Genomic DNA, 26607 nt, shown 5'->3' on the forward strand with positions numbered 1-26607 from the left:
AAACCAAGCACAGACTACTAGCAAGTAATACTGCTCCTAGTGCTACACCAACATCACACACCACAGCATGAGCATAGCACACAGCCAGCTGCTGCTGCCCACACAAGCCAACAAGACCTAACTAGATGGCGCACGGCAGTAGTAGCCAACCCATCCGTGTGATGATGCAACTGCAAGGGAAGGGCACATAATTACTTACAGGCAGGAGGCAATTCTAACACAGATAGAAAGTTAAAATTAAGAACCACCAGTGTGTCTTCATAGTGCAGCTGAGATGAGAGCTGAGTGTGATGATAGAGCAGAGCAGTGAGCATTGGCAGCACTCACCTGCTGGTTCAGTAGTTCTCTACTAGTAGTAGTAGTTCTTTTGTCCAGTGTCTTCATCTCTGCCAGTGCATGCCTTTTGCCTTGCTTGGAGAAAGAAATGGCTCTGGTCCACCACATCTTTGCTCTAGGACACAGAGGCCCAAGGCAGGTGGTGGCACCAGTGTGAGTGCATGTGTGTTTGTGTTTGTTTGGCCAGGTGCTGTGTGTGCGTTTGTGCGCTGCTAGCTAGGAATGGGGAAGGGAGGGGGAGGTGAGGTGAGGTGAGGTGAGGGGGATGTTCCAGAGGGGATTGAAGGGGGAGGAGGTCCGGCTCAGAGCAGGTCATATGCCACATATATGCACACACGTGATGTGTGTGCTTCGGTGGGAGACCAGTTCTTCTCAGCTTGCCAGACCAGGGGCAGGTGGGTGTGGAAGAGAGGATGGGAGGGTGATGAAGAGGATGGAGGGAGGGATGAGGGGAGGGGGGGGGAAACATGCAGACACACACAGACAGACAGACAGCATACTACAGCAAGCATCCACACACAGAGACAGTACGAACATCCATCCACACAGACACAACAAACAGCCTACACACACACACACACACACACACACACACACACACACCTTTCTTTCCAGACAAGCACAAGCACAGACACACAGACCCAATTTCCTCCCCTCCCCGCAAAGAACCCAGACAATCAAATCAATCAATATGTTGTATTGACAAGTAAAGCTCTATTATTATGATTTGTTTTTTCCCCATCAGTCAACATCAACAGTAACCATAATCAACAACATGAGAATTCATTCAGCAAGCATTAAAAAGATATTAAACACATTTTTGATGAAAACCAACCTCAAACATGATTTCTTTGAGAACATATTTCTGAAAATCAATCCTTTTTTGAGTCATCAATTAATTCATTTGTTTACAAGTATTATTTTAAACTAGTTGACCGGGCGCATAGCATCTGCGCCCCTAGTTCTCCCTGGCTACCCCCCCCCTTCAGCCCCTTCTCCCTAACTCTTCCCCCAGGTGTCTCTAACCACCGCCCACCCTCTCGCTTCTCTCCCCCTCTCCCTGCTTGTGGTTTCTGACCGGCTTGCTGGCCCGTTTGCTCCTGCTGCCGCTTCCTTACACTGGCGGCATGCAGTGCCTGCCACGGCTGGTCCCACCACCGTCCGCCCACCCGTCCGCCATTTCCCTGGGCAGCAGCTCAACAGTCTCATGAATCCTGCCGCGCGTGAGCTCCACCGCCCAGCCAATCCGCTGGGTTGCCGGGACGCATCCCCACAGAGGCACGTCTACGGGGATTAATAATATAGATATTTTTGGATGGTAGATTAGCATAACATTAAAAAAAAATTACATATTTACAGAATGTGTACCCGCCACTGCCGCTGATAGTCTAGTATTATTCTGGGGCTGTGCTACTTTTTGGTGTGTGTGTGCCATGCCTACGCAAGGTCCCCAAATGCTGACAGGTGGAGATAAGGGCTTGTAGTCAGCATCGGGTTTCTTTTTACGTGGGCGTGGGTGCTGTAGAAATGTTTGGCCAGTCGCAGCACTAGTACTAGTGTGGGCACTTGGCTGGCACGACTCATCATCTGTCACGTCAGCTCAGCTAGAGGTGGAAGTGGGGAGGGGAGGGATGAGCGCAGAGGATGAGCCAGGCAGGTGACCAACCATGGGGCAACCACAGTAATCACACCCAACTCAAGCTCTAGCTTGGGGTAGCCCAGAAGGGGGAGGTTGACCTTAAGGAAGACCAACTGCTCCACCAGACCAGCATCCAACCGGGAGCAAGAGGGTGTCACCACATCCCCGGCACGTGAGAACACCTGCTCGCTCTGGACACTGGTTGGGGGGCAGGAAAGGAGGCACACAGCAACCACTGCCAGGTCTGGCCAGACTTGGTGGCGAGTCGCCCAGAACTGTGCGCGGTCCATCGAACTGTCTTCCTCCACAGGCTCCTCCAAGTACTGGGCAATGCATTGCTCAGCACTGGATGGCCTGGCAGGTCGAGCCTTCCGCACACCAGGCAAGGCGCCAAGGCACACCTGCTGAAACCACTGGGCAGATTTCGCGCCGGGAGCAAGTGGCTCCTGCGTTGGCGCTGCTGCCTGGGATGCCACGCTGCTGGACTGGGAAGAGGAAGGGGAAGCTAACACTGCCTGGCTGCCAACTACTACACTGCTGCTGGTGGATACAGGTCGGTCAGGAGTGTGTGGTCCCCAAAGGCTCTCTCCTGCTCCAGCAGGCACTGGAACAGGAGGAAGGTGGAGTTCCACCGCGTCTCTACATCCGTAGGGATGAGATGGCGAGGAAGCCCGAGGTCATCTTGCTTCCTGAGAAGCAGGTGCCTGGACTTCTCGCTGAGGTGGAAGTGGCTGGTCAGCTTGCAAGCCTTCTTGACAAGCATGGCCGTGGCAGCAACAGCACCTTGAAGGAGGCAGGCCTGGGCCTGGGACTTCAGCTCTTCAGCTCTTTAAGGCCAAGGGCGTCCCTGACAGCCAGATGGAGCATGTGTGCCATACACCGTATGTTCACACAGCCCATGACTGTCTCGATAGCAGCGGTAACGTTGGATCCATTGTCAGTGACAATGAATCCCCTGGAGAGATGTGGACACCTGCCAATCCACTCCTCTATCTGGCGGTCGAGTACGGCTGCCACCTCCTCCATAGTGTGCCTCGTGTCCATCATCTCCACATGCAGAACGGCCCACCTGTGCCATAGTGCAGCGGGAGACACGCTGGACCCGGAAGAAGCGCCCATGGAGGTCCCCTCACTCTCCGGGCCCCACGAGTGGGCAGTGAGGGCCAGGAAAGCAGCGTGCATCCCACTGACATTGGTCCAGAGGTCAGTTGTGAAATGCACGCTGGTGCCAGCCAGAGCTGCATGCAGCCCATCTGACACAAGCTCCCTGCACCGGCGGTACAGGGAGGGGACCACATTCTGGCTGAACGTGGTCCTTGAGGGGATGATGTAGTCGGGTGCAAGGTACTGGAGTATCCTGCGGAAGCTGGAGTTCTCGACCACCTGAAATGGCTGGTCATCGGTAGAAATCATCTCCCCTGTGAGGCGGGTGAGGTGATGATGATCCACACGAACAGTCCGCTTGCTGCCCGACACCTGTGTCCACCGCTGGACTGGCAGTGTAGCCTGCTTTTTGGCTGGTGCAGGCACACTGCCCTTGTCCACCCTAGTGGCAGGAGCACCAGGTGCACTAGCACTGTTAGTGGAGCGAAGGAGAGCTGGGTGATGACGTTCCATGTGTCTCCACATGGGCGTCGTACCCAGGTGCTTGGGATCCTTGCCCCGACTGACCTGCTCCCGGCAGTGGACACAGCGGACATGGTTCGGGGCATTTTCAGGGATCTCAAAATGCCACCAGACACCGCTGCCCTTGGCCTCCCGCGCCCTGGGCGCTGTCTTAGGCCTCTTGCTGCTGGGTGGCTGCAGTCTGGGGGGGGGCTGCTGCCTGCCCACTGCTGCCACCCAACCCCCTTCCACCCTGCATGGAAGAGGAAGGGCCCGGCTCCACTGGCAGAGGAGAGGCAGGCCTCTCCACTACCTCAGTAGACCCTTCTTCATCGGAGCCAGAGTGGAGGGACCCACCACTACTGGACAGCGCCACGACTGCCCAGACTGCATGATGGGGGGCCTCACTGAGCGGCAAAATGATAGGGGGAAGGGCCCCGAAAGGGAGGGAGAACCTGGCTGCATCGCTGCCAGCCATAACATCCTCCCTGCCCTCTGCCTGCTCCCCCGCACCAGCAGTCTCCTCCACCACCACTGGCGGTGCCCCAGTAGCACCTGGAGCCGAGGGACCCGCCACAGCCATAGTGCCTCTGCCTCGGCCGGCAGCAGGCTGGGGGAAATCTAGTCTGCGGACAAACCCCTCAGCTGGGGCAAAGAATTCTGCAGTGGGGAGGACAGGGGTATCGTCAGGCTCGTCCCCACGTCCTTTTCACAGCCATAGGCACATTCCGCCCCCGGCCTCTCCCACCTCTGCCTGCAACCTTAGGTGAGTCCTGGCCTGAACACGGCGCTCGTGTTGCTCAGACATAGTAAAGGTGGGAGACTGTACAAGAAAGGCCGGAAAGGGGCAAAAAAAATAGTTTGGACGGGGGGAAGAGGCAAAAAAGGCCAATTAATTGGGAAGCGAATTTTTTTGAAAAAAGCCGATTGGGGGGAAGGGAAGACTTTCAGCAGGGGGGAAAGAAGGCCAATTGAGGTGAGGGAGGGAAACTTTTGGTTGAGTTGGGAAAAGCCAATCGGGGGGAGGGGCTGTTAAAATTTAAGTAAAGGGAGGGAACCCTGGGTGGGTGGCACAGGCAGTTAGGTAGAGTAGTTCCTGGGAGGGGGCAAGCTTTTTATTATGGGGAAAATAGAATGGGGTGGTGGTGGTATTAGGACACAGCACCTACCAGGGAAGGACGGAGCCAAAGCTTGGGGAACCTGAAAATCAAACAAAACCCTTCTTTAGTGAAAAGTGTGGATTAAGATTTGGGGGGGGGGAGCAACAATTTCATAACTAAGGTGCCTAGCCTATTTTAAAAGAACCCTTTAACAAAACCCACCCACTCCACCCCAAGCAAGCAATACATACAATAGCAATCATATAATAACAATAGCCTGGGTGGGGGGACCTGCGAAAACAAGAAACAACCTGCAAAAGAAGCAACAATTTATTCAACAACACAACAGTACATCTCAAGATATCCCTTCCGACACCCAAATGCATTGCAAAATACAGGTGTCCCTATTTAAAACCACCAACTAGGGAAGGGGACAACAAAAGGTGCACATACGTGCATGCATAAACTCACCATTCTTCTTCCGGTCCTTCTCCTGCCGCACACTGCTGGTCAGACGCGCAAACCAGGCCCCCCTGGGCTGGTACACAGACAGGGCGGCACAGGCAGCCGGGGTGGTCAAGGACGGTTGAGAGGGGCAGAATGAGGAGCCACTGTTTGTGACTCACCCACCCCCAAGCAGCGACAAATAAAATGAAATACTCTTTTAAAAAAACAAAAAAACCAGTGGCAGGTGAGGTGCTGTGGCTGCAGCTGTGGGAAGGGAACGGATGAAAGAAGGAAAGGAGACAGGGAGAGAGAGACTGGAGCAGACAGAGTCGGAGAGAGTGAAGGAGGAGACAGCAGGAGTAAGAGAGAGAGAGAGAGAGCAGCACAAACAGGGGTGAGTGGGGGTTATGTAGCAGGGAGGGGGGTATTCCAGGGGACAGCAGCAGCAGCAGGCCCAAGGGGGCACAGAGAGAGGGGTGTGTGAGTGGGGCTGTGTAACAGGGAGGGGGGTGCTGGGAGGAAGGGGGCAGCAGGCCCAAGAGGGCACAGAGAGAGGGGTGTGTGAGTGGGGGGGTGTAGCAGGGAGGGGGGTGCTGGGAGGAAGGGGGCAGCAGGCCCAAGGGGGCACAGAGAGAGGGGTGTGAGAGTGGGTGTGTGTAGCAGGGAGGGGGGTGCTGGGAGGAAGGGGGCAGCAGGCCCAAGAGGGCACAGAGAGAGGGGTGTGTGAGTGGGGGGGTGTAGCAGGGAGGGGGGTGCTGGGAGGAAGGGGGCAGCAGGCCCAAGAGGGCACAGAGAGAGGGGTGTGTGAGTGGGGGGGTGTAGCAGGGAGGGGGGTGCTGGGAGGAAGGGGGCAGCAGGCCCAAGAGGGCACAGAGAGAGGGGTGTGTGAGTGGGGGGGTGTAGCAGGGAGGGGGGTGCTGGGAGGAAGGGGGCAGCAGGCCCAAGAGGGCACAGAGAGAGGGGTGTGAGAGTGGGGGGGTGTAGCAGGGAGGGGGGTGCTGGGAGGAAGGGGGCAGCAGGCCCAAGAGGGCACAGAGAGAGGGGTGTGTGAGTGGGGGGGTGTAGCAGGGAGGGGGGTGCTGGGAGGAAGGGGGCAGCAGGCCCAAGAGGGCACAGAGAGAGGGGTGTGTGAGTGGGGGGGTGTAGCAGGGAGGGGGGTGCTGGGAGGAAGGGGGCAGCAGGCCCAAGAGGGCACAGAGAGAGGGGTGTGTGAGTGGGGGGGTGTAGCAGGGAGGGGGTGCTGGGAGGAAGGGGGCAGCAGGCCCAAGGGGGCACAGAGAGAGGGGTGTGAGAGTGGGGGGGTGTAGCAGGGAGGGGGGTGCTGGGAGGAAGGGGGTAGCAGGCCCAAGAGGGCACAGAGAGAGGGGTGTGTGAGTGGGGGTAGTCTAGCAGTGAGGCGGGGTGGCTGGAGGAAGGGGAAAGCAGGAGTGGCATGGGGGGGGGGAAATCAGTCAAACAAATCAGAGCACACAGAAGTAAATATTTTTTAAACAACCAACATTCTTCAAAAAAAAACCAAGCCCAGGCAGGCAGCAGCAGCAGACACATGGGGTGTGTGTGTGAGTGTGGGAGGGGAACTGGATGGGAGGGGGGATGGCAGGAGGAAGGGAGCAGCAGGAGTGGTGTGGGGAGGGGGGATACGAGGACCCAAGGGGTCTGGGAAATGACAGGCTGGTCAGTGTAATTTTGGTGCTGGGTAAATTGATGGAAAGCATACTTAAGGACAAAATTGTTAAACATATAGAAGAAAAGGCCTTGCTGAAGGAGAACCAGCATGGCTTCTACAAGGGCAAGTCTTGCCTCACTAACCTTTTGGAGTTCTCTGAGAGTGTCAACAGGCATGTGGATAAAGGGGATCTGGTTGACATAGTATACTTGGACTTCCATAAAGCTTTTGACAAATTTACCCATCAAAGTCTCTTGAGTAAACTTAGCAATAATGGGATAAAGGGACAGGTTCAAGTGTGGATTGGTAACTGGTTGAAGGACAGGAAACAGAGGGTAGGAATAAATGGACATTTTTTCACAATGGAGGGAGGGAGTGTCCCCCAGGGATCTGTACTGGGACCAGTGCTCTTTTATTTGTTCATAAATGATCTAGAAATTGGGGTAAGCAGCAAAGTGGCCAGATTTGCAGATGACACTAAACTATTTAGGGTAGTGAAATCCAAAACAGATTGTGAGTAGCTGAAAAAAGATCTCTCCAAACTGGGGGAGTGGTCGAGAAAATGGCAAATACGGTTCAATGTAAGCTAGTGTAAAGTTATGTATATTGGGGCACAAACCCCAGCTTCACATACACTGATGGGATCTGAGCTGTCAATGACTGGCCAGAAGAGAAATCTTGGGGTCGTGGTGGACAGCTCATTGAAAATGTTGACTCAGTGTGTGGCAGCTGAGAAAAAGACTAATTCTATGCTAGGAATCATTAGGAAGGGGATTTAAAATAAAAATGCTAATATTATAATGCCCTTATACAAATCTATGGTGTGGCCACATCCGGAGTACTGCATACAGCTTTGATCACTGTATCTTAAGAAGAATATTGTAGAACTGGAAAAGGTGCAGAAGAGGGCAACCAAGATGATCAGGGGCCTGGAGCACCTTCCCTTATGAGGCTAGGCTACAGTGTCTGGGGCTCTTTACCTTGGAAAAGAGATGGCTAAGAGGAGACATGATAGAGGTGCATAAAATTATGCCTGGAGTGGAGAGGCTGGACAGAGAAATTGTTCTCCCTCTCTCACAGCAGTAGAATCAGGGGTCACCCCATTAAACTGAAGGTCAGGAAATTTAGGCCTGACAGGAGGAAGTACTTTTTAATACAGCGTGTAATTAATCTATGGAATTCTTTGCCACGGGATGTGGTGATGGCCACCAGCTTGGATGACTTTAAAAAAGGCTTAGATAAATTCATGGAGGAGGACAGATCTATCAATGGCTTCTAGTCTGGTGGCTGTGGGCCACCTCCAGCCTGAGGCATGATGACTCCCAATATCAGTTTCAGGGGAGCAACAGCAGGAGAGAGGGCATGCACATATCTCTTGACTGTGGGTTCCCCAGAGGCATCTGGTGGGCCACTGTGGGAAACAGGATGCTGGACTAGATAGGCCTTGGGTCTGATCCAGCAGGGCTGTTGTGATGTTCTGAAGTTGTGCCCCAGTAGCACTAATGTGCTCAAAAAGCTTCACGCCATGTGAAATGTGGTGCTATCTACATTTATAGCCTTTGTCTGAAGAGACACATTACGTAAGTTTGATGGGGCGCCTTCTGATAATGGAAACAAACTCCAACATTTGCCTCTTCAGAAAAATGCTATCAGCATGGACAGCACAGACGTGTGAGGCTTTTTGAGTGCTTCAGCGCTGGGCTAAGACTTCTGGGGGTGCTCTTGGGACGCTGTACACAGGTTCAAAGTCCCTTTCTGGTATGAAGACCAATGAGAACAGTGGTTTCTTTCTCCTATACAAAGCAAAGGCTATTGTTCATGCCTTTTTAAACTCTTATGTTAAGAATGTTTTTTTATGTAAAAATGTTTTTGTTTTTGTTCTAAAACAATTGAGGTGTAGCTGAGTAGAGGCCAGTTCCCTGGTAGTCCATGATGATTATTCCCACATGATGGGTCTGGGGTGGGGTGGGCCTCAGTGTCAATTGCTTTGACACTGAGGCCCACCCTCAGTGAAAGGCAGTATATAAATATGTCAATATTGTCGTAACTGCTTTTGAGAATATTGTTAATATTGCAGGTTGGAGCTGAAGCTGAGAGAAAATCCCTATCTGGACATCATATACACTTGTACACGTTTTTGTATGAATGTACCTGCATTCATTTTATATGTGAACCTGGGTACAGGTCCCGGCCAGGTACTGATAGGAAAGGGGTACTGCTGTATTTCAGCATAACATGAATAACTGTAAATGAGTGTTTAACATCATATGTGAATAGGGCTGTAGTAGTTTAAAATTCTGGTCCATATATTATTTCCATATAGCGATGGGGTGGAGGCTGAGAAACAACAACCCTATTACAATAACCTAAGTGCCACTGTTATTATATGCCTCGGAACATCTAACACACTATGGCCACTGTCTCGTACAATATTCAGGGTAGCTCAATAGCGCTTCCAATGCTATAACGGAATACCCCCACCCGCATTTGATCACTTCCTGGCCAAGGCTGAGACTCCCTGTAAAAAACAATGCCGGCTCCATACTAAACACACCTGAAGCTGCGGCAAAAGCAAACCCCGCTCAACTGGATTTAGACCTCCGTCTGCCCCTCAAACTCACACGCCCCCACTCAAGGTCAGTGCTCAATGGAACGCTGACTTTGTGCTCCGTTCAAGTGCGTGCGGGCGGACGCGTGATGCTTTAGTAGGCCATCCAGGATAAAGATCCCCCGCCCCTAGTCAAAATTAACAAAACGAAGGGAGGGGGCTATAAGCTGAGTGTTGTTTTTTTTAAACTGCGCAACTCTCCAAGGGGACTCAATCACAGAAAGGCTACTGGGCGGAGCATGCACGTGGCTTCCTGTTTGTGCCGGAACGATTCTGATTCGCTCTGAATGTCGGGATCCTCTTTGGGAGAACGTCGTGTCGTCAGGACCGACTAGGGGCGGAGCGGGGGAAAGTGTGGCAGCACCGACTGGAAGATGAGTTTCAAGAGGCTCCCCGATCTGCTCCAGAGAGGTAGTGGGGGCGGCACTGTGGTGTGAGGGGAAGGCGTCCTATCGAGTGGAATTCACTCTGCTTGGGGAGGAGGATGAGAGAAGGGGGTCCTCTCTCCCCCCCCCGCACCCCGCTTGCATTGGCTGCAGTGCCAGTCAGTGTGGAGTGTCTTTGTGGTAAAACACCGAAGGGGGCGAGGGAGAATGAAACTGACGTCTTCCTCTAAGGGGGCGGGCGGGCATTTGTACAGCTTGTGGCGTCCATAAATGCCCCGCCCGCTTGAGTGTGAGCGTGGCTTTAAACCAGACGCTTGCCCTAACCTTGGAACTGTGGGCAAGGGCAATACTAAAGTGTTGTCTTTAGTCCTGCTGCTGCCCTTCTAGAAAGCGGCTTGGATTCCAGCTGCTGTAGTGTTTGTCAGCTTGGAGATCTATAAGGGCCCTGATCCAGAGAGAGCTGCCTGCAGCAAAGTGTTGTGTGTCACTAGGGCAGTGTTATGGTGGTTTCAGATAGCAAATGGGGATCCGCATTCCCTTTTGCATTGCGAGCCGAATAGGAAGCACACTGTGCCATGCTGCTGACTGGGACTGCATGTCAGGCTGCACGTCTTCATTTGACTCGCATCAGGTTAGGTAATGGGGCTGAGGTTCTCCATCTCGCACAGACAGTTGAGTCCAGCCACTAGCAATTTGCTGAGTATGGACAGCCAGACAGTCATGGGATCCCTGCAAGCAAAATGTTTTCAGGCTGTGTTCTGGGGAACCCCTGTGGCTGTGCTGGAGTTCTTCAGTGGCTGACTGATGGGCAGTGGTGGACAATCTTCCCTGAAAAACTATATTGCTCACCACCACTGCTGATCTTCCTTTACACTTTATAATTGCAGAGGATTGTTGTTGGGGTGTGTTCTGGATTGCACTTCAGTTTTCACAGGGTGATAGTGAGGTCAAACAGCTATGGCCAGTGCTTTGTGTGAACAGTGTGTGTGCTCTTAACATGCCCCAGAATCCTCTGCAGTGTGCATGGAGGTGGACATGCTGGAGCTCTGCAGCAGGTGGCGCAGAAAGGCACCCTGAAGGTAGAAATTCTGAAACTTATTGAGCTGGAGGATGGATGTATAGCAGTCAGGGTCATGTGAAGCTTTGAAAGGTGATTTCCACCCTCCCTCCATATATCGAGATATTTAAGAGCTGCTTCAGATTGCAAACGTAATGAAGAAAATGACTTGGGGTTAGACTAGAGCCCATACATGTTTACTCAGAAATACATCCTGCTGAGTATTGCTGCCTGTAGTTGAGTATTATTTTATTTATTTATTCGATGTCTATACCGCTCTTCCAAAAAATGGCTCAGGGCAGTTTACACAGAGAAATAATAAGTAATTAAATAAATAAATAAGATGGATCCCTGTCCCCAAAGGGCTGAGAAGTTCAGCAAGTATAGTTTCTTTCTGTAATAGAAGAAGAAAACTACCCATCCCTGCCTGTTGTTACAATTCCAGAAAATTTAAAGGTTGAAAGATACTTTGGAGGATTGTGAGATGAACATAAAGAAGTTCCTGACCTTGCTGCCCTTTCGCTAGATCTATGAAAATGTGCTATGTGAACTGGTGTTTTAGATCCTGTGAATGCTTCAACTAAATCTGTTACAGATGCTTATTGAATGGCTTTCATGTGACTGATGCTTTATTTTCAGGCAGGAAATATTTTCTCCAGGTACCATTAAGTTCATCTCGGCTTCAGCCTTTGTACCTTCTATGGTGTCATAAGAAGTCAACATCTGTCGGGCAAAAGGACTCTGTTGATTCTTCATCAGTGACTGAGAATTTTAAAGAAGCCACACATGCAATAGACGACTTGTATTCCTCTGAGCAGAGATCTACTGTCTTGCAGCTGCTCAATTCAGCATCTGAGGAAGAACTTTCTTCTGTGAAACTAATGCGAGGAAGAAAATCTATTAATGTAATAGAATACAGGAATGAACATGGACCGTTTCAGGATTTGCAGAGTTTGCTACAAGTGCCTCAGTTTCAGTATAAAACAGCTGTTAAAGTGTGCAACTTTATTCTCAATCCCCTTGCAAAACAAGAAAGAAAAGAGAAGAAAACACACAGTGCTACGTCTGCAATGAAATTTATCAAACCTGAAATAGAAAGAGAGAAGTTAGAGGTATTTTTCCCTGTTGGTCTTTCAAAAAATAAAAAATAAAAATCCTTTTCTGCACATAGTAACATCAAGACTGCTATCCTATGCATACCTGGAAATAAGTCCCATGCAGGTCAGTAGGACTTACTTCCGAGTAAATATGAATGGGACTTGGTTGCATGGCTCTTAACAGCTTGTCTTACCTGTTAGGCCAATCTGTCAAGCAAGACTGTACATTAATGGCTGGAATTCAAAGAACTACTTTAGGTGTACTCAAAGATGTGCCTAGTGGGATTTTTATTTATTATTATTGATTTATTACATTTATTGATCACCCCATCCAAAGGCTCTGGGCCTTTACAACAAATTTTTGACATTCACACCCCTTTGACTAAAAGTCCCTCCCCTTCCCTCACACCATGTCATAGCTTTTGGAAGTTCTCTTCAATTTCAAAAGAGGCATGCTATGTGACATGGTGGGGAGCTTCTGTTTGAGAAATAAATGCAAAAACCTCCTTGGGTGTGTGAAACTAGTTGTGCAGTTGTTTGAATCCAGACTGATGTACCTCTTATAAGAACTGTCTTGAGGCCAGCTCACACAGGGTCCAGGCTGCTAGGTTGCTTTGTGTAGTAGAGCCAGGAGCTCAGGAATGTGCACGCCTTTATTAGTAGGACTCACTCACACAATCTACACAAAGTGTGTGTGATGGGGGCTTCTCATGTAATGTGTTTGCCCTAGTTCATGTTGAAAGGAATTATTTCCACCGTGAAGGACCATGAGAGCCAGTGTGGTGTAGTGGTTAGAGTGCTGGACTAGGACCGGGGAGACCCGAGTTCAAATCCCCATTTAGCCATGAAACTAGCTGGGTGACCCTGGGCCAGTCACTTCTCTCTCAGCCTATCCTACTTCACAGGGTTGTTGTGATGTATGTATGTAGTACACCGCTCTGGACTCCTTGGAGGAAGAGCGGGATATAAATGTAAAATAATAATAATAATAATAATGCATGAGCCCTAAGCTCCATCCTGTACTCTGCTGCATGTATAATCTACATATTGCAATTATGTGTGAACTGGCCCTTAGTTCTTTCAAGCATACTAGTAATCCAAATTCTTCCGTAGTCTATCTTTCTACTTGAGTTTTGTACCTCTAATTCTAGATACATTTTATGACCTGTGGCAAGTGGTAGGAGGGAAAGAGGGAAGTCTTTCTTTAAAAAAAAATTGTACTAAAAAAATGAGATTGTTAGTATAATTACTGATAACCTTTCTCATACTCCCTTTTAGACTGTCAATAGCATCGTATCCATTGTTTTTGGTACCCGGAAAATTGCATGGGCTCATGTTAATAGACAATTAGGTGTTCAGGACTGGCAACAACAAGAATGCACTGTGTTTATGAAAGGAGCCTATATGCCAACAATGTATCTTGAAGAGGTAAGCAGCATTAAATCTTGGTGGGAGGTGGTGGCGGCGGCAGCAGCTGCTGCTTTTTTTTAAAAAAGGAGTGCGTTCATTCGAGAAATAGTATGGTTCTATGTTGGCTACATGTCATCAGAAGTGTCTCTGAGCTGCATCTAAGATTCTAGCACATTCATTTAATATATCAAATGCTCATAATCTTTACTTTGAAATGGTCCAAGAGCTGAAGGTTGAAAAGAAAAATGGAAAGTAACACACACAAAAGCTACATAGAACCAAACTGTTGAGCCAGTTTGAGTTTTTCAGGTCAGAGACTGAGGCTATTCTCAGGCTTACCCTAACCCAGGCTAGGTTGCGTGTGAGGACCGCCAGGATCGGGCCCTATCTCGGTTGGGCAGCACCACCTAGACCCACTTTTAAACTTGGCTCCTAACCAGGATTCAGGGCTCTAGTGAGCCCTTAACCCAGGTTCCAGGATTGTGTGTTTGCTGGGGTTATGTTCAGCCCCAGTAGACACAGAGACAGGTGACCTAGAGTGCCCATCTCCTGGGGGAATCCCCCAATGCATTGTGCATGTTGCACAGTGCATTGTGGGATAACCAGATCGGGATGTGTCGTCCCAGCCTCTGGAGTTCTGCACATCAACATGCAGCACTGACATACCAGCGCTCGTCTGGGAGGGAAGGTGTGTTCCACCAGCCTGCCCACCTGCCGCCCCATCCCCCCTCATTGTTTGGTTTTGCATACTGAAAGATCAGTTTCTTATGATAGCTCAGTCCTATGAATTGGTTTCAGCTGCTGCAAGTTGCACTTATTAGTAGGCAAAAGGAACAGAACTATTCCCTACTATAGAGTTATGCCACTGTTCTTAAGTTCTTGTGCCAGTGAATAGGCTAGTGCCAGCTTATATTGTTCTTTGCCAATGAAGAGGTGTTGTATACAGGAAGAGAAACAGTAGCTGTAGTGCTAGTGCTCTTGCTATCCCAGTGCCAGAATGAAGGGGAATTCATCCCTTTATGGCACTGCTGGGACCACTCTGCCTGATCCTTTGATTGGGCAGAGCTTCAGTACAGGTACGTGTAGGATGGGGAACAAAGCAGAGATGGCCTAAAGGATGTCAGTGTCTGGTGTAGAAAATCTAAATCCCTTTCCATCAATGGCAGCAAAGTATAATCTAAATATTTGCATCTTCTGTCCTTTTAATGGTACCCTCACATCTGCCACCTGAGGCAGGCCACTTGGCACTGCTTAATGGAAGAGTTGGCGATATACAGCCAAAGGGTTTCTAAAAATCACTTTATCCCAATATTTAATTACTGTAGCTTATAAATTTCTGCTTAGCACAAGTATTTAGCAGTTTTCCATAAACAAACAACACTGTGTACTTGTATTAGGACTTTTGATGTAACTTTTTTTTTTTCTGGATTGCTACTATTTACGTAGCCTTTTCCCCCATTTCAGATCTCATCTGTGGTATCCAAGATTCCTAAAGCAGATTTTTATGTTTTGGAAAAAAGTGGACTTTCTACACTGAATGCAAGTTTGTTTCCTGTGGTGTTACATCTCCGTACAGTGGAAGCGATGCTCTATGCATTGTTACATAAAACGTTTTCACACGACAGCCAGCACGTAGTGCTCAGTATGGCTCGAAGTGCTGTAGGAAAACATTTTGGGCTGATGGTAGGGGATACACGAACAAGTGGAATAGAGCTTGTGAAACAGCTTCTCTTAGAGGCAGTCACACAAACTGAGCCCTCTGTGAGTTTTCCACGAGACAAAGTGGGCAGTTACAGAAGCTTATTGTCATTAAACAAACAGTGGCGAGATGAGGAACTGTGCGATTCATTGCTACAAGCAGTAGCCTTTTTTGAGCTACTAATACTGAACAATACAACTTAGTACTTAACCAGTATTATTGGACACCATCTTGAGGTTACTGCCCTGTGTGATTTTTTGAAAATGCAGTAACTTCTGATTTTAACCTATACATTGTATAATTAACAGTATCTCTGTGTGTCTTCTGCTCAGAGAACACAACAATAGCCATATTATTGTTGAAAGCAACGAAGACGAGTTTGTAAAATAAACAGTTCTGGCATACATGTTTAAGTGCAGAATAAGCGTGTTATCACAGCATAATGGTATTGTACATCTGTGAAAGCTGAAAGCAATGGGAGAAGGTTTTTCCACCTATTCTCTTCCCTAAATGCTACACCAATGGGATTTGTACTCAGCTGAAGTTCTTCTGAAAAAAGCAACTAAATTCTAAATGAATACATCAAGAAGTGGGATGCTGGGCAGCTTGCAAGATGTTCTTACAGGGAAACATCTTTAGTGGTGACAGGAGTATACCTATGTTCCTTTTTAATTAGAAGTGAGGGCGCATACATTGCCTCAAGTTATGACTAACTTAGTCTTGGTCCTGCCTATTGCCCCATGTTGTCTACCATGTTATTGAGCTAGATCTTCTGGTACCATTAAATCCCATCTTTGTTCATGATAGACCCTTAAATTGTAAGATCTGAAAACAAGTGAGAAAATCCCATATCCTTCTAAGCTTATACCTCGTGCCTTTGAAGTGACAATTATGAAGGCTGACTCCCTCAAAATAAAAAGCTAAGAGATTAAAATATAGCCCACGAGTAAATTGCTGTTTATTTGAGATATACAATAAAAAGAAGCCAACAAGCAGCATGATAAATCATTGTAAAGCCTACAATATGGTGTTACCCTACAAGGTTACTGGTGGAAGGTGTTGTATTTGGCTTCAAAAAGGTTTCTCACACTCTTATTGCTTCCAAATACTGGCCATTTTCCCCCAGCTGAGACAACCAGCAACTGTTAGTTTATTTTATTGTCTCCCCGTGTCCCATCTAATTGCTCTGGGTGGTTAACACTTTTACTTTTTCCAAGGTATGGGGAGGGCATCCACAATGTGACGGGTGTTATGTTACGTTCTGCATGCTTCGAGACAGGACCAATAGAATTCAAGCACATCACCCATCTACTTAGCAACTCCCTCTCCAGCCCCAGTTCTGTCCTGTCTTGCTTGGTAGACAGTGCTGTTTTTCGCCCTCTCAGCTCAATACGTGTCGGATTCTGCTTTCTACTGTGTGCAAGGGGGGGAAGGGAGTCGCCAATCGTTCCGGTTTGTCTTGCACCCCGCTGCTAACCACTTTTCTCCTATCTGTCTCTGATTTCACTCCTCCCCCCCCCCATTGCCTAACTCTTTCCGATCACGGAGCTCTAAGTTCTTTCGCCGGTTCCCCCCCGCCGCCCTTTTCGGCAATGGAATTGGCACACACTGGCAACATGCTTAGAGGCTCCCTTTTGGAGGGACCTCAGAATCGCCGCATATTTCCACGCAGGCGGGAAGTGGCTCCGCGTTACTACCGGGCACACTGAATAGAGCAGCTTCGGCTGACCAAGTGCTGCCATCGGCTTCCTTGTCCCTTTAGGCTATTTTGCAAGCAGCTTCTACAGTCCCTGCTGTTTTCAAAGCTACTAAGAAGACAAAGCACTTAAACGCGGAGGGGACAAAAAGAAAAAAGAGGAAATGTGCTTCCAAGGCTGCTCCTCTCAGTGAACGTCTGCAGTGCAGGCAGTCAGAGCACAGCAACTGGCTCTAGAAACAACGGTCGTTCCCGCCAAAATGGCGGCCGCCATTTTAAGCCCTATTGCAATCCCGCCTGCAGCTTCAGAAAAGACCCTAGTGACAGATCAAGCCGCTGTGTTGTCAGTGAGGCAGCAGGCTATGACGCAAGAAACAGTAAGAGTTGGTGGTAACCTGGAATCTCTTACGTGTGCTCCTAATGGGGGTAATGTTCACAGTGGGGATGTTATTATAGGACCTAATAATGAACATATCTCTCCTACTGAATTACGCTGGTTGGGGGACTTTGTTAAGAAACAATGTCTCAGCCTGTTTGAACCACCTGCATCAGCTGGGGTGAATTTGGTGCCCTATACATCATCTGGGGTACAGTCTGCCCCCACTAATGCTGACATGACTGTTAACTCGGTCATTCCTGTATTACCAAGACCTCCCACACACAGTTGCAGGCGTCCTTTCTCATCATCTCCTGATTCTAGCCCAGCTAGGAGGGCTATCCCTATGGGAGAGAGGGCTGTGTTCCAAAGGCCATGCAAAAGATATAAGCATAGGAAGGAGACTATGGAACCTTACTCTTCAGGTGATGCAGCGCAGAAACTAGCGCGCCCAAGGGTACTTATACAAGGTGACACAACAGTACCTGTGGCTGTTCCTAGTAACAATCCATTGGCGGATACACAATCCCTGTCCATGCCCCCGGTGGCTGCGCCAGGTCCTCTACCTGCCAGCACTGGGCATAGACCCCACCATTCTGACTCTACCTCCTCAGATGAAGAAAAAGAGGGCGGCGAACTCTCAGATGAGCAAAATTTACCTGAGAAACCCAATACGGTCAGGTTGTTCCCAGCTGCAGAATTTGAACTCCTGTTAACCAAAGTAAAGAGAGCCATAAAGGATGTGACGACTACTGTGGATAATCCTCAGGTGTCTGCGTTAAATCAGGAGGTATTCCCATCTACCCTTGTCTCAGCAGCCACAGTTCCCTTTCCATCTTTATTTAAGGAGGTTATGTTAGCTGAATGGGGTGTGCCTGTAGCGCACAAGCCTGCCATATCTTTTCCTAAAAAACTTTATTCACTCCCACCTGATATGTTCCTCCTAGCTGTGCCCGTTGTGGATGCGCCCGTTGCACAATTGGTAAGCGGTGCCCTGCTGAACAAGGAAGGTGATGAATTCCTGAAGGCACGAGAGGAGAAAAAGGCTGGCCACCTTCTGAGAAAGGCACACGAGGCCTCCGCTACTGTGATTAGAGCAGCAACAACCAATTCAGTCTTCGCCGGAGCGTCCGTATTGTGGAACAAGCAACTGGCCAAGTTGGTTCCACCAGAAAATGTCAAGCTGTGCCAAGGTTTGAACAAGATTGTGAGGGCATGTGCTCTAATGGCAGATTCTAGCGTTGACTGTATACAGCACGCGTCAAGGTCCATGGCAGCCGGGGTGGCAGTACGCAGGGAACTATGGCTTAAACATTGGAGGATAGACTCTAAGTCTAAGTCGGCTTTGGCAGCCACCCCAGTCAGGGGAGGAAAGCTTTTTGGGGAATCACTAGAACAAATTCTGGTAGATACCTGTGATAAGAAAAAAAAAGCCATGCCAGGGGGTCGAGGGAACATGAGACGACCTTTTCGAGGGAACAGCTTTAACCAGGGTTCCTTTCGTTCCTTCAGAGCGTTTAATCGATTCCCAAATGTTGGCTATGGAGATGGTTTCCGGGACAGAGACCAACTCGGATCTTCCTTCAGACAACCTTGGCGTCAATCCTGGGGAAACAAAAACAGAGGCAGCTCCAAGAATAGACCAGGATCCTTCACAGGCCCTCCGGATGGATGGAACCGTAAGCAGTGACTCTATTCCTGTGAGGGGCAGACTACAGGAGTTTGCCTCGGTATGGAGGGAAAGTTCCTCAGACCTGTGGGTATTGCAAACATTGTCACAGGGGCACAAGATAGATCTGATTTCTCACCCTCCAGATTTCTTTTTTGAAACACCAGTATCCAAAGTCCAAACAAAGCAGCTCCTTATGGACCAAGCCATCCAACATTTACTAGAAATCAAGGCTATAGAGTCGATTCAACCGACAGAGATGGGTACCGGAGTATTTTCCTTGCTCTTTTTGATCCCAAAGAGGGACGGCTCCTGGCGGGCAGTACTGAACCTGAAGCGGCTGAATCGGTTCGTGAAAAAACGCAGCTTTCGGATGGAATCTCTAAGAACCATCAAGGCTGCTATCCATCCGGGAAATTGGTTAGCCTCCACCGACTTATCAGAGGCTTATCTTCATGTTCCGATTCACCCAGCTTCTCGTCGGTACCTACACTTCTCTTACAACCAAAAATGTTACCAGTACAGAGCCCTGCCTTTCGGCTTGACATCGGCTCCTCGAGTTTTCACCAAACTCATGGTAGCGGTGATTGCCCACATTCGTCAGGAGGGCATTCATGCCTATCCATATTTAGATGACGTGCTCCTTCAATCTCTCAATTACAGGCAAGCGACCAGGGACCTGAGTCGCACAGTGCACATCATGGAAAGCCATGGGTTCATCATCAATCGGGCCAAGAGCCACCTACAGCCATCTCAACTCCTGCAACATCTCGAGGTGTTATTCGACACACAGAGGGCTACTGTCTCCCTGCCGCCAGAGCGGCAGATGAAAATCGCAAAGGCCATCAGACCATGGCTATCCAGAAGGAAGGGGACGGTGATGTCCCTGGCTCAAATTTTAGTCCTGATGATAGCCTGCTTGGAGTGCACACCCTGGGCCAGGTGGCACCCCAGACCACTACAGTAGTTTTTGCTCCCTTACCAACAGGACATCGTGGAAAGGAACCACAGGCTGGTCAGACTGCCCCCAAAGGTCAAGTCATCTCTACGTTGGTGGCTGTCCCCGGCAATGGGAGCAGGACGTCCTTTGGAGATACCTCGAAAGATCGTTGTAACCACAGATGCCAGCCTATCAGGGTGGGGAGCGCATTGCCTGTCTCAACACGCCCAAGGGAGATGGAATCAGAGAGACCTACGATTCAGTATCAACTGGCTAGAGCTCAAGGCGGTCCGCTTGTTTCTCATTTGTTTTCAAAGACTTGTGGCAGGGGAGCATGTACTTGTCAGGACGGACAATGTCACTGCAAAGGCTCATGTGAACCATCAGGGAGGCACGAGATCTCGGGCTCTGATGAAGGAATCAAACCTTCTGTTCCAGTGGACAGAATCACATCTAAAGTCCATATCGGCAGAGCATCTGTCCGGAACAGCCAATGTCCAAGCCGACTGGTTGAGTCGCCAGTGGCTGGACCCAGTGGAATGGTTACATCCCGACGTCTTCCAACTAATTGTGAGAAAATGGGGCCTTCCCCTGGTGGATCTTTTTGCATCTCAACGGAACAATCAGGTTCCCCGGTTTTTCTCAAGACATATGTGTCACAATGCGGAACAGGTAGACGCCCTGGTGTCCCCCTGGCCATCAGGTCTCCTGTTTGCATTTTCCCCGACGATTATTCTGGGGCTGGTGCTTCGCAGGTTGGTGTACGAGGCAGCAGAGGTAATTCTTGTGGCTCCTTTTTGGCCTCGCAGACCATGGTTTTCGGACCTGATAGCTCTGTCAGTTCGACCGCTGTGGCCTCTCCCTCTGAGGGACAATCTCCTTGTTCAGGGTCCCATGTGCCATCCGGACCCAGCGTGGCTTCATCTTCATGCGTGGAGGTTGAGCGGAAAGCGCTAGAGGCCAGGGGCTATTCCCGTCCAGTCCAAAACACAATCTTGGCGGCTAGACAGGAATCTACCAAAAGAATTTATCAGGTAACTTGGAAGGCCTTTTGTACCTGGGGGAGGCAAAACAGTGTAACTCCTCTTTCAGCTAGTATTTCCGAGGTCCTAGCTTTTCTTCAGGCAGGTGTGGAGAAGGGGTTACGCCCCTCTACGTTGCGCCGACAAACAGTTTGGGGTCAGTGTTGGACTTAGCGGTTCAAGGGTCTGCTAATCTTCACCCTCACATTCAGCGTTTCCTTAGAGGAGTGACCAACTTGGCCCCTCCATCAGTTCACAGGTTTCCCACTTGGGATCTTAATAAAGTTTTGAACACACTTACCAAGGGGCTTTTTGAGCCCCTACGCTGAGTTTCGATAAAATTGTTATCTTTCAAAGTGTTATTTTTAGTAGCGATCACGTCTGCTAGACGAACTTCGGAGTGGGCAGCTTCGGAGACGAACTTCGGAGTGGGCAGCAGTCAGTAAGGGATGAACTCTGTATTTTTCAAAACAATGTGGTAGTCTTAAAATTAGACCCCACATTTGTTCCAAAAATTATTTCAGTGTTCCATAGGAGTCAGGTCATTGTTCTTCCATCCTTTTGTCCATCACCCAAACATCCGAAAGAGCGGACTTGGCACTCCTTGGATGTTAGGAGGGCTCTGAGAATCTATCTGAAACGAACACAGGACTTCAGGAAGTCAGATTCTCTTTTTGTTTCTTTTCAACCTTCTTCTTTAGGCTCTAAGGCATCAAGTGTTACATTGGGCCGCTGGATTAGAGCGACAATTGTATTGGCATATGAAGCTCTGGACATGCCGGCACCTAAGGGTATCACGGCCCATTCCACCAGGAGTGCTTCGGCTTCAGCAGTTTTCTCAGCCAGGCCTCCTTTAGAAGAAATATGTAAGGTGGCAACTTGGTCATCAGCTTCGCCCTTTGTTAAACATTACAAGATACCATCCTTCTATGATGCACAGGCCGCAGTCGGAAGGACAGTATTGCAAAAGGTGGTGTAAACATCTGCTACCCTCCCTTCTGAATAGCTTGGGTACATCCCGTCACGTTGTGGATGCCCTCCCCATACCTTGGAAAAAGAAACACTGGTAGACTTACTGTGAAGGGTTCTTTTTCTGGTATGAGGAGGGCATCTGACCCTCCCGCGGATGTCTGTGACGATTCATGGGTGGAGGGGCGACTCCCAGGGAATATAGTTTTACTTTCCCTATGCCTTTTTTCCTACTTTGTGTATTCCACTGATTCTACTCTTTTTCTGACAAGTATAACTTTAATTATTCAGAGCTGTGCATTAATATCTAGAGCAAATTTTTTCTTGGCAACGGTCCAGCTTCACTCAACAGAACAGAACTGGGGCTGGAGAGGGAGTTGCTAAGTAGATGGGCGACATGCTTGAATTCTATTGGTCCTGTCTCAAAGCATGCAGAACGTAACATAATACCCATCATGTTGTGGATGCCCTCCCCATACCAGAAAAAGAACCCTTCACGGTAAGTCTACCAATGTTACTTTCCTCCATTTTGTTTTAAATGAGGGCAATAAGGAAACTTCATTGTTATTGGTAGGACCCAGGAAAACAAACATTTTCATATTTAGATTGGTGATGCCATAAGCAGGTTGCTCAACTGTAACTTTTGATGTTTTGGCGATTTGGTATAATACACAATGTGGGCTTTGCGCCTATGCAATAATCCGTACGGAAGGTTTTCAAGTTCCTCATAGCACTCTGAAGCGCTGTCCTTTGTGCGTGGAGCATGCTTGGTATCTTCGGTGGCAGTGCGCTTCCCAGCAGTTCCTGAATGGCCACCGTGCAGAATGGACTTCACAAAATAATCAAGGTAAGTGCAGTGTGTATACCAGGGTATAACTGAATACCAGTTGCAAGGGAATAACAGCAGGAGAGAGGGCATGCCCTCAACTCCTGCCTGTAGGCTTCCAGTGGCATCTGGTGGGCCACTGTGTGAAACAGGATGCTGGACTAGATGGGCCTTGGACCTGATCCAGCAGGGCTGTTCTTATGCGTATAAACCAAAAAAATCGGGGAGGCTGGGTGGGTATTGCGAATGATACTGGATCACCAAAAGATCAAAAGTTACAGGTGAGCATCCTGTTTAACTTAATGGTGATCTTGTATCCTTCACAACATGGGCGATTACCCAGCTCTTTATTAGGAGAGCTTGCTAGAGGATCTGAGTTTACAAGACAGTACAGCCTGCACCACAGGGCGGAGCTTCAGAATACTAGGAGAAGCTTGAAATCAGTGTGTTCTCTAGTTTTCTATCTGTGTGCAAAATGAGTTTTATTTATTTATTTTATTTATTTATTTTTACATTTATATCCCGCTCTTCCTCCAATGAGCCCAGAGCGGTGTACTACATACTTGAGTTTCTCCTCACAACAACCCTGTGAAGTAGGTTAGGCTGAGAGAGAAGTGACTGGCCCAGAGTCACCCAGCTAGTTTCATGGCTGAATGGGGATTTGAACTCGGGTCTCCCGGTCCTAGTCCAACACTCTAACCACTACACCACGCTGGCTCACGTTTTGTTCTGGGTGGCAGTATGAAGGCAGTGTGTGCACATGTGCATTCCAAGTGGAGCCTTCCTGATTCAACCTGAGCGGGATCTAAAATGTGTGAATGTACACATATGCGCATGGCTTAGAGTGCCTGAAATCCTTCCACAGAGACTACTGTGCAGGTGCAAAACCCATGTTGTGAAGGATATTGGACCACCATTAAGGTTTTTACCCCAATGAAAACATTGTCTCTTTACAACTCAAAGTTACCCTGCAAGAAACAAGTTGTGTACCAAAGTCCCATCTACATTTATTATTTCATTTCAGATACAAAAACAAGTTTAGCCAGAAGAAACTCAACTGAATTGTCGTAAAATATAACATACAATATAAACATTAGATGTACAGGATTACAGGTAAATATTACCAAGGAAGCTTTATTAAAATGAAATTTACAAAATGGTGAATATTCCTCTTATGCACCCATCCAAAAAATGGTTTTTGCAGTAGAATTGTAAGAAGTTACAGATAAGACATATCATTTGACTTATCTTTTCCATAAGAAGTAGCACATGTATATGGACATCAGAAAAGTGGCTTATCAACACAATTCACTATTAAGCATGCAGACCTGTTGCTGGCAACTAAAACACACCTTGACAACAGGAACCACATCGTGAGAAGATAAGGCACCAATTCAAATAATATGGCCAGCTGCAGTACTTGGAGTACATGTTTGGGCACCATTTGCATGGACAGCACCTACCTGCAATTAAGGGATGCACTGTGAGGGTGCTGGGATGTTCATGGAGAACCTCCCAACAGGCATGGTCACAGCATGCCTCCTTGCTCTTCACGTGTGCTGTTGGCCGTATCATCTGAACCAACCCATGGTCAATCTGGTAATTGTAGTGATGGGCCTGGTGTGCTTCATATCATGCTTATTTGAACACAGGTGCTGTAGATTTCAGCACTAACGAAGTCCACATTTGGAATGTGGAAAGCACCTTTGCAGTAGAAATATACAGTTTTTAAATAAGATTCAAAATATAAAATCAGCATTTTAAATATACATTAAAAATTATATATACATAGGCACTATTGTCATCCACCATTTTAAGGGAAGTCAGCTGCCAGACTGTTCAGAAATTGTCTTGAAAAATAAATTCCTTCAAGGTAATGGAGAAATCTGAAAAATAAAAATTTAGAACTTTTAAAAGAAATTTGGCAGGAATTCAGCATGTAATGTGACTAAACTATGACATCCACTTGACCATTTCCCAGCCAGGATATTTAATGCATTCTCCCCCCCCCCCAAGTTTATATCACTTTGAAACACTTATTGCAGTTTATGGGAGCTTACCTTCTTTTTGTTTTCCCTTGTTCTTTCTGTTTCTCCAACTTACAGATGTTGCGGAGAGTAGGCAGATATTCCACTATGCTGGCTTGTCTGCTACCAAGATGTAAAGAAGTTTGATTGGAAAATACAGTTTTGATTGTTTCCAGTCTCTTCTGTGCTTTATGGTGGATGCTGGGGCGGAATAAAAGCAGACATTATTTCTTTTCTCCATTATAGTTTAATGAAAAGAATTAGTTCTGAAGATGCTAAATTTTATGTATGCCCATTGCCCACACAACCTGCAATCAAATGTTATAGTGTTAAACCACTGTCATTTGATTCCTAACACTTTAGGAGCCAATTCTGGTCATATTCATGCCCTTGCATGACTCAGATTGTGGCTTTACATTAGCATCCACTTATAATCCAACATTCCTTAAATATATTGTAAGTAGTTTTAAAGTTACTTTTAACGTGTAGTTAAAACTTCAAGCTTAGAGTTGAAGGGCCAAACTACACAAAAAAAAAATCAAAGCATTATTAGCTCGGACAGGCTTGGTTTTTAAAGTTTAATAGTAGGCAAGTCAGGGGTAGGGGTGTGTGTGTGGTGGGTTAGGATTAAAGCCCCAGAAAAAAGTTGCCCCCATCCCAATCTAGCTATTAATTAGGGAGAAAATAAGGCAATCGGGGCTAGTAAACACTTTTAAGTTTCACATATAGTGATGTGTAGTTCGATGTTTAAGATTACCAATTTACTAGACCCCTCCAAATCAAGCCCAAATCCCATTTAAATCTGGGGTTAAACTCAACATCTCACCGTGGATACAGATTGTTTTGCAGTTCTCAGAAACACAAAAATTCATTCAACTGATCACATCGTAAGTTCAGGAACAAAGTACATTACTGATATGTTAAACTACCTTGCAGTAGTAAAACAGCAATGAGGTTAATGAAATATGGTGGGTGAGTGAGAAAGGCTAAAACTAAATGCAGCAGTGGCAGACTAAGCTTTTCAATAAGGGAGAAGCCATAGCTCCATGGCAGAGCACATAGTTTACATGCAGAAGGTCCCAGGTTCAATCTTTAGTATCTCCAGATGGTGCAGAGAAAGACCCCTGCTTGAAAGCCAGGAGAACCGGTTTCAATCAATCAGTGTAGACAATACTGACCGAAATGGACCCACTGTCCGATTCAAAAGCTTGCTGCATGCATTCAAATATGGATCTGCCCCAATCACATACAGAACAGGGTGCGGTTTAAGGATAAATGCATGGCAAGGGGGCACTAAACCCACCCTTTGCCTGCATCTTGCCTTCTTGCAATCTTACCCCCTGTGCACTTTTATTTCAGCCAAAATAAAAACGACTGAGCAAATGGCTGGTAGAGGGGAGAGCCATTCTGCAGGAAGAAGGTTCACAACGGTCTTCATTTGCACAATCCTTTTACTCTTAAAATAGCTCACCTTCTCCTTTTCTATACAGTTTCAGAGCAGATCCACATCTGAAAGATGTATTGAGAGCTAGTTTCAGACTCAACTGGGCTATAATAATCAGGCTGGGAAATACTAAGTGTGCTTAGTATATAGATGATGTTACTGAGCCTGTTTTTTTAAATAGATGCTACTATGTGGTGGGTTTTTAAAAAAGTTTAATTAGCCTTAATCAATCCAGTCCTCCTCTTTTCATCCCCTCTTTCTCTTCAGCTTGCTGTCTACTCTCTTTCCCTGTGAAGCTCTCTCCTCACAAGAGCTGAATTCCTCCTTCCTAGGTTAGGGTCTGCTTCTCGATTCTTTGTTCATTTATTAAACAGAGGAATTGCTGAGAAGCCCCACTTTTGTTTCCAGTATCTTGCTCCCTCTCTTTAGCCCCGCTAGAATCCCTCTTTTTCCAAATTCTCCATTCAAGGAAAAGCATTCTCCAGAACCCTTGTGTCTTCCCCTGCTCCTCCTGCTGTTGCTCAGAGTTCCGCCAATTCCCTGCCAGTGTAGGTAAACTCCTTTCAGTCAGTCAGTCTTTTAATCCTG

At 47.9% G+C, this 26607-nt stretch overlaps 4 protein-coding genes across 12 annotated transcripts in view; 2 read left to right on the forward strand and 2 right to left on the reverse strand.

The window, feature by feature from the left end:
- Positions 1-1920, reverse strand: part of RNF135 (ring finger protein 135) — a 32843-nt gene extending 30923 nt beyond the window's left edge. Inside the window, exon 1 of the mRNA XM_053293467.1 lies at positions 1843-1920. Coding sequence (XP_053149442.1) covers positions 1843-1920 — 78 coding nt within the window. The remainder of the gene's footprint in view (positions 1-1842) is intronic.
- Positions 1921-9575: 7655 nt separating this feature from the next.
- Positions 9576-15456, forward strand: TEFM (transcription elongation factor, mitochondrial). 2 transcript variants are annotated; one of them, XM_053298792.1, is made up of 4 exons: positions 9576-9812; positions 11484-11956; positions 13220-13369; positions 14798-15456. In XM_053298792.1, the coding sequence occupies exons 1-4, from the start codon at positions 9776-9778 to the stop codon at positions 15251-15253; spliced, it is 1116 nt and encodes a 371-aa protein (XP_053154767.1). In that variant the 5' UTR covers positions 9576-9775; the 3' UTR covers positions 15254-15456. The 2 variants fall into 2 exon arrangements, with proteins under 2 accessions (XP_053154767.1, XP_053154769.1); XM_053298794.1 differs by having other exon boundaries at positions 9582-9812; positions 14816-15456.
- Positions 15457-15607: 151 nt separating this feature from the next.
- LOC128346006 (uncharacterized) lies at positions 15608-19784 on the forward strand. Its single transcript, XM_053298789.1, has 2 exons — positions 15608-18315; positions 18635-19784. Exons 1-2 carry the CDS (start codon positions 17007-17009, stop codon positions 19756-19758), a joined length of 2433 nt encoding a protein of 810 aa, XP_053154764.1. The 5' UTR covers positions 15608-17006; the 3' UTR covers positions 19759-19784.
- Positions 19785-23538: 3754 nt separating this feature from the next.
- Positions 23539-26607, reverse strand: part of ATAD5 (ATPase family AAA domain containing 5) — a 59552-nt gene continuing 56483 nt past the window's right edge. For all 8 annotated transcript variants that reach the window (XM_053298782.1, XM_053298788.1, XM_053298786.1 and 5 more), the window contains 2 exons: positions 24609-24776; positions 23539-24434 (listed from right to left, as the gene is read on the reverse strand). In XM_053298782.1, the coding sequence (XP_053154757.1) occupies positions 24362-24434; positions 24609-24776 (241 nt within the window). In that variant the 3' untranslated portion in view covers positions 23539-24361. The remainder of the gene's footprint in view (positions 24435-24608; positions 24777-26607) is intronic.

Source organism: Hemicordylus capensis, chromosome 2 (assembly GCF_027244095.1).
Source record: "Hemicordylus capensis ecotype Gifberg chromosome 2, rHemCap1.1.pri, whole genome shotgun sequence".
Lineage (NCBI taxonomy): Eukaryota > Metazoa > Chordata > Lepidosauria > Squamata > Cordylidae > Hemicordylus > Hemicordylus capensis.

Excerpts from the sequence above, each read along its gene's own strand:
- TEFM (XM_053298792.1), top strand. The coding sequence starts at position 9,776 with ATGAGTTTCAAGAGGCTCCCCGATCTGCTCCAGAGAG. Across the intron at positions 11,957-13,219 it reads TAGAAAGAGAGAAGTTAGAG|ACTGTCAATAGCATCGTATC; the intron begins GTATTTTTCCCT and ends ACTCCCTTTTAG. Across the intron at positions 13,370-14,797 it reads CAACAATGTATCTTGAAGAG|CCTTTTCCCCCATTTCAGAT; the intron begins GTAAGCAGCATT and ends CTATTTACGTAG.
- LOC128346006 (XM_053298789.1), top strand. The coding sequence starts at position 17,007 with ATGGCGGCCGCCATTTTAAGCCCTATTGCAATCCCGCCTGCAGCTTCA. Across the intron at positions 18,316-18,634 it reads AAATGTCAAGCTGTGCCAAG|AGCGTTTAATCGATTCCCAA; the intron begins GTTTGAACAAGA and ends TCGTTCCTTCAG.